Raw genomic sequence first — 14,440 nt, 5'->3', positions numbered from 1 at the left:
ACACAAACTTATTTACACCTGTACCTATTTATTTACACCTATACCTATTTATGCTGGTTATAATTATATAATGATAATTCCATTTATTATATCTATCAAATAGATATTTCACTATTTAGCTTTTTCAATAAAAAATAATCACAATCGAGAAAAGAAGCCATTCATATAAGTCGCTGCATTTACAAATAGACCTACCTACTTGAAATTATACCAGATACTTTTGTGGTGGCTGGCAGAACAGACCACAATCGATTTTTCATTATAGAAAACATTCACAATCCAGAAGAAGAAACACCATATAAGCTGCTGCATTTACAAATAGACCTACCTTCTCGAAATTATACCAGATAGTTGTGTGGAAGCTGGCAGAGTAGACCATGCAACTTTTTCATTACAGACTAAATTTTAAGCTTTTCAGGGAAATTCAAATCATCCGATAAAGAAAATTTTGATCTAAATAAGAAAGATAATTTCTTACATACAGCCCATTCTAATAACTCTAAAATATTCATTATGGTAAGCTTTCTGTCCAACAATGCTCAGAACCATCACTCAAAAGTCAAGGACTGAAACAAAGAGAAGAAGCAAGATTTACCGAAAATAGAGCAGTCTCTTTCACAACACATAAACAAAACCTTTATTTTTAAATCTCATGGTAGCATATTGACGCATGCAACTATTGCAAAAATTAAAAATAACTCTCAATGAACTAACTGCTATAATGTGGCCAAGCTACCTCATTTGCTTCAAGATAAATCGATGGATCAAAGGAAAGTAAAATCTCAAGAATTATTTCTGTGACTCATTGTATTTATCGTACCTCAGCAATGCTTGCGGTGGTACCATGGCACACAAGCACGACTCGATCTTTGGCTTTCCGACCTCCTGAATGACCAGGAGTAACTGGTGAATTCGGTATCTGCAATGCCATCACTTTGGCTGCATCATTACCTTGGTCACATTATCCCACCCTTATGTGAAGTTGGCAGTCCGTAGTTATTTAAAATAGCAATGTATCTGTGATCAGAACATTTAAAATCTTCCTTAAAACGCAAGAACGCAATAAAAATGGAGGCACAATTTGAGAGAGACCCTCTTTTTTAGAGAATTTTCGCTCAATTCTCAAGTTTTGGGAACAAATACTGTACATAGTTTCAACCATAAAATTGAAAGTTCAACTTCTAAAATTACTAGAATAGAGATTTGAAGGCAAAAGAGATGAATCGTTTACCGCAACTCCACAAAAGAAGAAAAGGGTTTTATTCAAAGGGCCTATAATGAAGTTCATTGAAGTTCTCAAAGATCCGCAAGGAGAAGATGTGGATATCTATCAAATTTGGTGACCAGACAAAACACAAAAAGAAAACACTTTCTTTCTAATACTTATTTTACTGTTTTCCTCTCAACCTTTACGAACCCATAACAGATGTTCAACCAAATTCAAAGGCTTGACCAACACAATCTTTCAGATACAATACAATAAAAGATGAGATGTAACAAGCACTTGAAAGAATTGAGTTCTTTTGTGAATGAGCGCATAGGCACTCTGGACCCTGTATGCATAAGCACATGACAAACATTTGATAGGCTTAAGTTCTTTTGTACATAAGCGCATGTGAACTCTGACAACATAAGGTTGGGGTCTTGGGCTGTACATGTAAAAGCATTATTGGTTAATAAAGGCAAGAAATGCAACACCACTGGACTAACATACAACTATCCCCTTTCTCGGTTTAATATGACCTGATTGGCTTATTATTTTATTATTAATCAACTCTAACTTTAATCCCAAATACACAAATCAACATAGAAAAAATGATCCTCAGCTTAATTACCTGATTCAGCCGGTTAAGGCAGATATATGGGGGACAATTAAAACTACTACAAGTTGTAAAATCTAGCACAGTGATACCGCAATTGCTCTGCAGAAGTCTTCTGAAATATTCTGGACCCAGACCTGACCAATATTATAATGTTAAAACTAAGACATCTCTTCCATAGCTTTCTGTGCCCAAAACAAAGAGGACATAAAATAATAATCTGTATACCATACAAAAGCACAAATTACCTATAGCAGTAGCAACTAAAGCTTGATTCACAGCATTGTGAGCGACTACAAGTATTGACCGGCCATTATGACTTAGAATTTTTGTCCAGCAGTTTTTAGCCCGTGCCCACAGTTCTCGTACAGGGTAATGCCCATCAATAGTAAAGTTAGCAGCGTCCTTCTGCCATTGCCTGTATGCCTCACCAAACCTTTCTTTTCCCTCATGCTTTAATAACCCCTGGCAAAAATGCAAGACATAGAAGATTATGTCATCAGCAATGTTAGAAAATTGTAAAAACCAAAATTTACTACAAATAAATATTTGGAAATTTGTATAATGTGTGCCAGTTCAAGTAATGAAGGTAACGGTGCCAGCTTAGATATATCTATGAAGCCCTAGAGATTGAATTTGGTTGTAAACCTTATTGTAATATTCTTCTTGAACAATAAAATACCATGGCTTGCCCCTTGGATATCTTCTTGACACGCTCTCAGGGTTTTATCACAATTTTTGTGTTATGTGAGTGCTTCATTTGTTATTTTGTATCATTATTTCTCTGCAATTATATTTTTATTTAGACTCTAAATACCAACAAGTGGTATCAAATGTAAGATACCCCTTTGAATATCTCAAATTTCCCACATATTTTTCTGAATTTCGTTGAGTTTGTCACTGAAGAGTTTTGTCAAACAGTTTGTGTGTACATGGCTGTAGGTGTATTTCCTTTTATTTTATTTCAAATAAGACATACAGTACCAAAATGCACCAAGAAATTGCCTCCAAATCATCAACAAATAGCTCGCATTAATTTTAAAGAAGGTACATACCACTGATAAGTGAGCCACAGCAAGCTTCGAAGAAATAGAGCAAGTATAGCAGCAGATATATATATAGCAGTGACGCTGTAAGTGACCACACAACAACTATACTTGGAAACTTGTCCCACAGTGAATACCCTCAGCTCTTCCACCACGTCCTCAGCAAGTAAGCACAGGTCTCTTTGGCAGCTCAAATAGGTAAAAAAGAGAGGAACTCGGCCCCTTTTATGGCACAACTCGGCCTCTGAAATAATAGTGGCTTGGCCCTCAATATATGGCATACTTAGATGAATTCAGCCAGCACATAAAAGATGCAAAACTCAGCCCCTTGAAGGTACAGGACTCAGCCCCTTTCAATATTCAGCTCCAACCAACTCGACCAGCAAACAAGGAAAAAATTGTCTTTTAAATGATACCCACGGCCTGATATGAAGGATAAACTCGACCCCTTGAAGGATGTAAGCCCTATTCCCAATATGGTTCAAAATTCAACTTGTATAGATAAAATATGAAATACCAAAATCAGAAGATAAAATCCACTGATAACACCTTTAAAGTTGATACCTCTCTGCCAATGTCTTTATTTTCGTCAACAATGAAGCCTAATGTCGAAATCTAAGTGCTTCCACTACAATAATAGCAACGGTGTATGGTTTCAACACCGAAACCAACAACTAGAATGAGGGTTTCCAAAAGCCCTAGTCTCTTTCTCAGGAGTGAACAAATGCAGATGATGAGAAGTGAACAAATGCTGAATGATGAGAGACTCTCATTTTCCCCTTTTTATAACTGACTTGACCCTTCTGTCACATTTTTACCTTTTATTTTAATAAAGTCACTTTAGTGGATTTTCTCACTTTATACTTTAAAAGTGGTTTTTTGTTACTCTAGGACCCATGGTCCCTTTCCCCCTTTAACTTTTATAAGGTTTTCTCCTATACAAATTGTGTTCCCTTAATTAATTTTCTCGTCCTAGCCTATGGAAACTTAATTAGGCTAGCGTAGTCATCCCCTTATGTCTCCTAAGCATCCCCTTATGTCTCCTAAGCAGATGGGGATATTACAGTCCTCCCCACCCAAGATTGTTTGTCCTCAAACAACTTCAATATGGGATGTTGGAGCACCTGTTCTCCTTCCTAAGTGGTGGTCTTCGACAGGAAAATCCTTCCATTTGACCAAGTATTCGTTAATGGTCCTGTGTCTTAGCTTCTGCTCCATTACCTCCAAAATTTCCTCCTGGACCATGTTGATTTTTGGTAGCATCGGATGTGCTCTAGCCATGAAATTCAGTGGAGAGGCTAAGGCACATGAGATCTCCAAGACCCAAAAACCGTTTGGAGAAATTCCACCCAGATGAAGAGATATTAAAATAATTAATATTTATAATGGGTCCCTAAGTCTAAACTTAGGAAAATAAAAATATTAATGTGTATTAATATAAAATGGGTGAGAAAGTTTTAAGTGACGAGGATCAAGCCAGTTCTAATCTTAGTTGTTGATTAGGGACTTAATATCAGTCGTTGAATCGTCAATAGGAAAAGTATAAGAGGAGGCTTGAGGGTCAGTTGGAAACACACCAAGAGAAATCAAGAATTCGAATTTTGGGGTCGAGGTTTGCTAAGGAAATCAAGTTAGTGATCAATTGCAGCGAGGGGCAGTTCAGCAAGGGATTTTCATCCAAGGTTGAAGAATACATAGCAGAGAGGCAATGCAGTGCAGGAGAGACAGCAAGAGCTGACGTAGAGGATGCAAAAGGCCGTAGAGGCTGACGTAGAACTCGTAGAGGCTAACGCAGGCAGTGCAATGCGTTGTAGAGGCTGACACTGGGCTTCAGAGGCAGCGTTGGGGAGATTTTGTGGGGCAGACTAAGAGCAGATCAGTCGGGAGAGGGTGACGCAGTTCTTGAAGGGTGATGCAGTGCTTGAAGGGTGGCGCAGTTGTTGGAGCAGTTTTCGTTGTCCAGCACAAGGAACAATCAGAGTCACTCTGAGGTTGATCATCCGGTTGTTGATTTGCCGGAATATCTCTCTGCGGATAGAGGTACTTGTTAAAGTTTCTAAGTTTACTTAGTTTAGAAACCCTTCATGCACTTTTTCTAATTTATTCCTACCTACTTGTTATTTTTTCTTTAACAAGTTATGTACAAAGTAAATACCGAAAATAAACGCCAGTGCATTCTCAACATATTACAAATTAGCAACTTAAAAGAGACAAGAACAAACACACCACATGACACCATTATTTTTGGACCAATGTCCCCGGAAAAACCCAATGCGGGAAAACCGGTGCAACTATCTGAGGGTTTTCTTATTAAGCAATATCAGAGTACAATCTGGGTACTGAAACTGGCCTACCCAACAGAGAATTTCCTTAGCATCTATACCTCACAATTTGAGGGAAATCTCCTCGCTGAAACCTGGGAAAATACTTCCAGCAACTCCTCAGCACAAAACTGCTCTGCAACCCTAGCCTCTGCCCAAACTGGACTGCGTCAGCCCCTCTCTGTCTCACGCTAGCCCTACGTCAACCCCAGGAGGCCCTGCATCAGCTCTGGGAGCCTCTACGTCAGCTGCGCTGGCCCCTCTGGTGCTCTGCGCAACACTTGGCTGCCTTTGCGTGGCCCTGTGTGAGCCCTTGTTGGCTCTGCGTCACCCTCCTTGGTTGTTGCACTGCTCTCCCGGCACAGTCTTTGCCTTCTTTGTTTCTCTATACTCAATGCCCCTCAACTGCTCTCCCGATCACTGATTCTATCTCTCTTAGCAAACCCCGCACTAGAGAATAGAATGATTGATCATCTGGTGTGATCTCCAAGTGACCCTCAAGCCTCCTCTTATACTTTTCCTGTTGACATCTTAACGACGGAGATTAAGTCCCTAATCAACGGCTAAGATTAGATCTGGCTTGATCCATGTCTTTTGGACCACTCTAACACAGATTCATATTAATACACATTAATATTTTCTTTTCCCTAAGTTTAGACTTAGGGACTCCATTAAAAATATTAATTATTTTAATATGTCTTGATCTGTTTACAACTTGCCCAGACCCTTTCTGGGTATTGGAGATCTCATGTGCCCCAACCTCTCCACCAAATTTCGTGGCTAGAGAACATCTGATGCTACCCCAAAGCAACACTCCCTCTTAGCGAGGACTATGCTCTAGCAATACTCCTAACCGAGTATTACTCTGATCATCCGGCATCGGTACCTGTGTTGATGCTAGGCCTTCCTGCCCAACATCCTCTGCACTGCTGCCCATGGTTCTGCCACTGCCACTGTTGCATCTGTACAACATCTCCCTTTGCATCCGTGTTGTTGTTGGTCCTTTCTCCCAGCACTGCATCCGCACTGCACCTCCTCTCATCATGCTGCATTATACTGCATCATGCTGCCCACTGTTGCACTGCAACTCAATTACTGAGAAGTAAGTAATTGATCTCCCAACTAACCTCCCTGTTGGGCTAGAAGCACCCTCTGATGTTGAAGCTCCCTTTGCCGCTAACAAGTGCTCCCTCTCTGACCTCTGTGCTGCTGCAACAACTCTCCTACATCTCGCACCATTGCACACCTCTCTGTGTCGTCTTGCACTGGTGCAACACTCCTGTGCCTCTCGCACTGTTGCAGCTGCTAGCTCTACACTATCTCGGGAATTCTACATTGTAGCTCTCTCCGTCGCTCCATCCGCATTCGTCTCTACACACTCAACCAGTCTTGCTATTCTTCATCAGGGCTCCCATAGCAAGGTCTAATCCAAGAGGTTGGATACCTCATGGATCCTGCCCCTCATTGCCTGTAGTCCGCCTGACTACAACTCGATATCTCCCCACTTCCGCTCAAGTGGTGCGTGTGCACTCATGGCACAGTCATTGTCTTTCAAAACTTCCTTCTCTGCCCTTGTTGGCGTTGCCTTAGTCTCAGAAGACCCTCCCTTCTTCTTCCTTGGGCACTAGGTCGCATAATGACCCATCAACCCACAGTGGAATCACTTGATCTTGGAGAGATCTTTCTTCTTCCGCTTCCCCTGCTTTCCCTCAGATGCTAGGGCCACATCCTCCTCCTCCTCCTTGACCTTGATCCCTTTGCTACTGCTCCCTGTCTTCGACTGTCGTCTGATCTCTTCCTGGCGAAGAGCTGCCCACATCACGTCCCAATGTAGGAGAGTCCCTCTGCCCAGGATACTCTGGACAAACACTTCCCAATCTTCTGAGACAGCATTCAGGGCAGTCCTCACCCTTTGCTGCTGCTACCTGTCTTCGACTGTCGTCTGATCTCTTCCTGGCGAAGAGCTGCCCACATCGCGTCCCAAGGTAAGAGAGTCCCTCTGCCCAAGATACTCTGGACAAACACTTCCCAATCTTCTGAGACAACATTAGTGTTGTCCTCACCATAAGCTCCTGATCCGGTGTCGCTCCCATAACAGTCAATCGGTCTCGGATCTCATTCAGTTCTCCGAGGAAGGTGTCCATCGATTGACCCTTCTTCATCTGATATGACCTCATCTGGTTCTCGAGCAGCATTCTTCTCTGCACAGAAGTATGTCGATACAGCTTCTTGAGAGCCTCCCACATTTCAACTGTCGTTTCCTTCTCGGCTATATGTGGTACCACATGAGCCTAACCCCGTCAAGGATAATGCAATTGGCCCTCGCCATCGCCTATTCGTACTTGTCGTTATCATTGGGGTCGACTGGGATAGCTATAACCTTCAAAGCGAAGTTCTTGACACGATCCATGTCAAGCACTGATAAGATTTTGGCCTTCCAGACTGCGAAGTTCGATGCCCCATCTAGTCTATCCTGGTCTCTTACCCCGTGTAGTGCCATGACGCTCCTTTTCTTTCCTCCTAGAAGTTCTTTGTTCGACTCCTTGAAGTCTATACTTCCCGTCTAGAAGTTCTCTTTTGGACTCCCTCTCAATCCTGAATTTCCTCCTGGAATTCCTTCTGCCTCTTGTCGAGATACCCCCTACTCTGATCGTCTTGTGTAACTACACTGTTGATCCAGGTTCCTCGGTAACAACTCCTCTAGCCCTGCTCTATCAGGTATTGTTCTGACTACAGTAACTCACCAGCTCCACTCTGCAATATTTCTTCAGCCTTCTAGACTCCAGCAACTGCCTCTCTATACACTGCGTTAGCCCCTCTCTGCGTCACGTTGGCACTGCGTCAGCCCTAGGATGCCTTGCGTCAGTCCTCTAGCCCTCTATGTCAGCAACGCTGCCTCTCTCAGGCTCTGCGCAACTCTCGGCTTCTTCTGCGTGGCTCTGGCTGGTTCAGCATCACACTTCTTGGTTTCTGCACTGTTAGAAACAACTTTTATCACCTCAGGACAACTGTTTTCTGCTACTATTGCTCCGCTCGGCTGATGTCTTTTAGTCCTCCTATGATCTGCAAACGCGCTCTGGTACCATGTTGAAGTTTCAAAGTTTACTTAGTTTAGAAACCCTTCATGCACTTTTTCTGATTTATTCCTACCTACTAGTTATTTTTTCTTAAAGTTATTTACAAAGTAAATACTGAAAATAAACACCAGTACATTCTCAACATATTACAGATCAGCAACTAAAAAGAGACAAGAACAAACACACCACATGACACCATTATTTTTGGACCAATGTCCCCGTAAAAACCAATGCAGGAAAACCGGTGCAGCTATCTGAGGGTTTTCTTATTAAGCAATATCAGAGTACAATCTGGGTGCCGAAACTGGCCTACCCAACAGAGAATTTCCTTAGCATCTATACCTCACAATTTGACAGAAATCTCTTGGCTGAAACCCCGGAAAATCCTTCCGGCAGCGCCTCAGCACAAAACTGCTTTGCAACCCCGGCCTCTGCCCAAACTGGACTGCGTCAGCCCCTCTTTGTCTCACGTTGGCCCTGCGTCAGCCTTTCTAGGCCTGTGTCAGCCCCAGGAGACCCTACGTCAGCACTGGGAGCCTCTGCGTCAGCTGCGCTGGCCCCTCTGGTGCTTTGCGCAGCACTTGGTTGCCTCTGCGTGGCCCTGTGTGAGCCCTTGCTGGCTCTGCGTCACCCTTCTTGGCTGCTGCATTGCTCTCCCGACACAATCTCTGCCTTCTTTGTTTCTCTGTACTCAATGCCCTTCAACTACTCTCTCGATCATTCATTCTATCTCTCTTAGCGAACCCCGCTCTAGAGAATAGAATCACTGATCATCTGGTGTGATCTCCAAGTGACCCTCAAGCTTCGTCTTATACTTTTCCTGTTGACATCTCAAAGGCCGAGATTAAGTCCCTAATCAACGGCTAAGATTAGATCTGGCTTGATCCATGTCTTTTGGACCACTCTAACACAGATTCATATGAATACACATTAATATTTTATTTTCCTTAAGTTTAGACTTAGGGACTCCATTAAAAATATTAATTATTCTAATATCTCCTGATCTGTTTAGAATCTGCCCAAACCCTTTCTGGGTATTGGAGATTTCATGTGCCCCAACCTCTCCACCAAATTTCATGGCTAGATTACATCCGATGCTACCCCATCAACAGTACTAATGCCGAGGACATTCTCTGTTGGGTGAGCCAATTCTGGCACCCTAGTTGTATTCACAAAATCTACTTAACAATAAAACCCTCATATTTGTTGCACCGGTTTTCCCACATTGGGTTTTTCCGCGGATGATTGTCCAAAAATAACAGTGTCCCTTGTGTTATTGTTATTGTTTACTTCAGTGCATGGTCTATATATCTGTGAAGGCTGCATTTGTGTTTACTTCGATGTTTATACAATTAAATAACTTGTTAATGTAGAGAACAAGTAGGAGATAGTAAACCAGAAATTGCAGTAGGGGTTTCTAATGTGTTAGACTCAATAATTTTCACATGTTTGCAAATCAGAGGCGACTGAAGACACCAGCCAAGAAAATCTGAGAATTTGCAGCAGAGAAGCAGCTATCTCAAGAGACAGCATTGTTCCAGCGCTGAAGAGGCAAGAGGAGGAATGGCGTAGTGCATAGAGCGTGACGAAAAGGCTCACGCAGTGCCTGCATCAGCATTCTGAGTCGGGAGAGGAAGACGTAGTAGCTAGGAGGAGCCCACACAGTAGCTGCGTCAGTTGCCCAAGCCAGCGCAGAGGTAGAGGGAGGCAGATCAGGCTTACGCAGTGCCAAGTCATCTTTCTAAGCCAGGAAGGATTGACGCAGTGGCCAGGAGGAGCTGATCCAACTCTTACTGTGATTACACAGAGCCAGAAGCACTCAGCTTCTTTAGTTGTCGGGGCCAAGGGAGTTGAGCAGATTTTGATTTGTGGAGTTGGTGGGACGTTGTTTCTATGAGTGCAGAACAATGTCTAAGGAGATTGAACTAAGGTAGAGGGAAGCACTACCTTGATAGATTTCTAGCCAAGAAATCTAGATCCAGGTTGCAGCGAAAAAGGATTGGAGAAGAGTCATTCGACAGTTGGCCGAAAGATTTCCAAGAGGGAAATCAGGACTCAGAGGGACTCCAGAGAAGAGGAGCGGAGATGGCAGTAAACAGATTGAGGGATCAGGACAAATTGGATGGGGCTTCCAATTTTGTTACCTGGAAGGCCATAATCCTGGCAATCCTGGATAAACATCACATCAAGGACTATGGCTTGAAAATCGTAGTTGTCCCAGTTGACCCTAATGCAAATGAGAAGTATGAGGAGGCCGAGGTGAAAGCAAAATGCATGATCTTAGACGAGGTCAAGGATCATGTCATACCACATATTGCTAAGAAGAACAAAGCAAGGGAGATGTGGCAGACGTTGACCACCTTATACCAGGGCTCTTCCGTGCAGCGGAAGATGTTATTGGAAAATCAGCTGAGGTCATATCAGATGCAGAAAAGAGAGGAGATATACCTGTTCCTTCTTAGGTTGCAAGCAATTCGCGACCATCTTACTTTCGTGGGGTCTACATTGGATCCAAAGTTCATGGTCAGGACAGCTGTGAATGCAGTCTCCGAGGACTGGGAGACGTTTGTCCAAAGCATTTTGAGCAGAGCGACTCTCCCCAGTTGGGAGGAAATGTGGGCAGCTCTTCGATAGGAAGATATCAAGAGATTGACCAAGGTGGGGAGTAGCAGTAAGGGAGTTCGAATCAAGAAAGAGGAGGAGGAGGATGCAACTCTAGCACCTGCGAGACAGTAAGGGGTTCAGAAGAGGAAGAAGAAAGATACTCCAAGGTCGAGTGCTTCAACTATAGGGAGCTAAGACATTATGCCTCTCAGTGCCCCAGGAAGAAAGGCAAGGGAGAAGCTTCCGACTCAAAGGCTACTCGAGCAAAGGTGGCAAAGGATGTCGAGACTAATGACGATTGTGCCATGAGTGCTCATGCGTCTCTAGAGAAGAGGTGGGGAGACATTGAGTTGTAGTCGAGAGGACTACAAAAGGAGGACAAGACCCTTGAGGTGCCCAAACTCTTGGATCACATACGGCTACGGGAGCCCTTAACAACAGTGGCATGATGACAGTTGTCGGGTGGAGCAAGGTGTGATGGAGCGGCAAGGCAGTGCTAGAGTGCAAAAGTCTGTAGTAGCGCAATGGAGGTTGCAGTAGTGCGAGAGGCACAGAAGAGGTTGCAGCAACGCAATGGCAGCAGAGGGAGCACAGGATAGCCGCTGAGGTAGCTACAACATCACGAGGCTTCCAGACTGACCGGGATGTCAGTTTTTAGGTGAAGTAAGTTACTTACTTCTCCGTAACTGAGTTTTAGTGCAGCAATTAGCAGTGGCAGTGCTATGGGCAGCATGATGCAGCATGTTGAGAGGGAGTTGCAGTATAGATGTAGCAGTGGCAATGGCAGTGTCATGGGCAACACTACAAGAAGCAGCAGTGCAGTTGATGTGGGGCAGCAGGCCAAGAATCATTACAGAGGACCGATGCGGAGGATCAGTGTGATGCTTCTATGGTGAAGCATTGCTAGAGCACATTCCTCGCTAAGAGGGAGTGTTGAATTTTGGTAGCATCGGATGTGCTTTAGCCATGAAATTTGGTGGAGAGGATAAGGCACATGAGATCTCCAAGACCCAGAAATCATTTGGAGAAATTCTCCCCAGATGAAGAGATATTAAAATAATTAATATTTTTAATGGGTCCCTAAGTCTAAACTTAGGAAAATAAAAATATTAATGTGTATTAATATAAATGGGTGAGAAAGTTCAAGTGATGAGGATCAAGTCAGTTCTAATCTTAGCCGTTGATTAGGGACTTAATCTCGACCGTTGAATCGTCAACAGGAAAAGTATAAGAGGAGGCTTGAGGGTCAGTTGGAGACACACCAAGAGAGATCAAGAATTTGATTTTCTGGGGCGAGGTTTGCTAAGGAAATTGAGTTAGTGAACAGTTGCAGCGAATGGCAGTTCAGCAAGGGATTTTCATCTGAGGCTGAAGAATACATAGAAAAGAGGCAGCGCAGTGCAGGACAGACAGTGCAAGCCCTAGAAGGGTTGACGCAGAGGCAGCAGGAGCTGACGCAAAGGACGCAGAAGGTCGTAGAGGCTGACACAGAATCCGTAGAGGCTGACACATCCAGTGTAGAGGGCCGTAGAGTCTGACGATGGGCTTCAGAGGCAGCGTTGGGGAGATTTTGTGGGCCAAACTAAGAGCAAATCAGCCGGAGAGGGTGACACAGTTCCTGAAGGGTGACGCAGTTCCAGAGCAGTGCTTGGAGCAGTTTTCGTTGTCCAGCACAAGGAACAGTCAAAGTCACTGTGGGGTTGATCATCCGGTTGTTGATTTGCCGGAATATTTGTCTCCAGATAGAGGTACTACTGCCAAGGACATTCTCTGTTGGGTGAGCCAATTCTGGCACCCTAGTTGTATTCACAAAATCTACTTAATAATAAAATCCTCATATATGTTGCATTGGTTTTCCCGCATTAGGTTTTTCAGGGGACGATTGTCCAAAAATAGCGGTGTCCCTTGTGTTATTGTTTCTATTTACTTCATTGCATGATATGTATATCTGTGAAGGTTGCATTTGTGTTTACTTCGATGTTTATGCAATTAAATAACTTGTTAATGTAAAGAACAAGTAGGAGATAGTAAACCAGAAATTGCAGTAGGGGTTTCTGATGTGTTAGATTTAGAAATGTTCAGAGACCAGAATCAACTCCCCTTCTTCATCCAAGGGTGAAAGATCAGTAGAAGTGACAATGTGTTGCCCCAGAGCCTTCTTGAGGTACGAAACATGGAAAACATTGTGTGTCGTACATTCACTTAGAAACTCTAGCTCATAGCCCACCTCTCCTATATGCCTCACAATCTTGTAGGGCCCATATAATTTGGGTTTCAATTTCTCTGCCCTCTTCCTTTTTAGTGATGATTATCAGTGGGTTGCAAACGAAGATATACTAGGTCCCCAACCTCAAAGCTACGCTCCACTCAATGTCTATCTGCATATATCTTTTGTTGATTCTAGGCCATCTGAAATTATCTTTGAGTCGTCGCAATATGTCTTGGCTCTCCTTAATCTAGTCCTTAGCTATAGGTGCCCTGTAGTCTCCAAACACCCGATCTACAGTTGTTGGTGCATCATACGCATACAAGACTCTGAAGGGTGTGATGCCAATCGACATATGATAAGTGGTGTTATAACAATGTTCTCGCAAGTGCAACCACTTTATCCAAGTTTTATGTTGACCTGGCGCATAGTTTCTCAAATAGCCCTCCAGCCATTTGTTGACTATCAAGGTCTGCCCATCAGTCTGTAAGTGATAACTAGTACTCAACGTCAACTTTGTCCCAACCAACCTGAACAACTCCTGCTGAAATCCCCCAATGAACCTATTGTCCCTATCACTGACAATGGTCTTTGGCAATCTGTGCAATCTGAATATCTCTTTGAAAAATAACTATGCCACCTGTGAGACACTGAATATTGGAAATGTATGGCGAAGAAGTGTGCAAACTTCATGAGTCAATCAACCACCACATAAATGCAGTCCTTCCCTTGCACCTGAGGTAACCCGGTAATGAAATCCATAGAAATGCTTTCCCATTTTTGCTCTGGTATGGGAAGTGGTTGAAGTAATCATGTCAGATGAGTGTGCTCTACTTTATTTTATTGGCAGATGTTGCACTCCCTCACGAATCTCAATACATCTGCCTTGAGGCCCTTCCATGTGAATCTTTCGCTGATCTGCCAATAAGTTTTCAAGTACACAAGGTGCCCTACCAGTGGTGAGTTGTTCACTACCTGCATGATCTTTTCTTTAAGTTGAGACTCTAGTACCAAGTAGATCCTATCTTTGTAGTAAATAATGTCATCTATGACACAATACCTGTTGTTAGTTTTTGCCATTTGGTAGTAGCAAACAAGTGTTCTAGTTGCTATGGTGTCTAAGAGGCTAAGGAACACGAGATCTCCAAAACCCAAAAACGAGAAAAGCCTTAGAAACACTTCAATTAGATTAACTGACCAATAATTAAATATTTCCTAAATCTAACTTAGGAAAACTGGTTAATTAAATCAAATTAATTGAGGAAATCGATTTTACTCTGACTTCTAGAAAAGTGATTGATCGAGTCAAGATGATCTTAGCCATCGATTGAGATGTGATCATGGTCGTTGGTTTCCCAACAGAAGA

General features: G+C 43.1%; 1 protein-coding gene across 2 annotated transcripts in view; it reads right to left on the bottom strand.

The window, feature by feature from the left end:
• The window catches only part of LOC149180412 (phosphoglycerate/bisphosphoglycerate mutase family protein), a 219,899-nt gene that overhangs the window by 149,677 nt on the left and 55,782 nt on the right, over positions 1-14,440 (bottom strand). For both annotated transcript variants that reach the window (XM_089416120.1, XM_089416119.1), the window contains exons 3-5: positions 2,069-2,285; positions 1,836-1,957; positions 821-919 (exon numbers count right to left, since the gene is read on the bottom strand). In XM_089416120.1, coding sequence (XP_089272246.1) covers positions 821-919; positions 1,836-1,957; positions 2,069-2,285 — 438 coding nt within the window. The remainder of the gene's footprint in view (positions 1-820; positions 920-1,835; positions 1,958-2,068; positions 2,286-14,440) is intronic.

This window comes from Pinus tabuliformis, chromosome 3_2 (genome assembly GCF_031772625.1).
Source record: "Pinus tabuliformis cultivar Carrire ecotype Pingquan chromosome 3_2, CPIR1, whole genome shotgun sequence".
NCBI classification, from domain to species: Eukaryota; Viridiplantae; Streptophyta; class Pinopsida; order Pinales; family Pinaceae; genus Pinus; species Pinus tabuliformis.
Note: the sequence above shows the minus strand (reverse complement) of the source record. Positions and strands in the feature narration are given on the sequence as shown.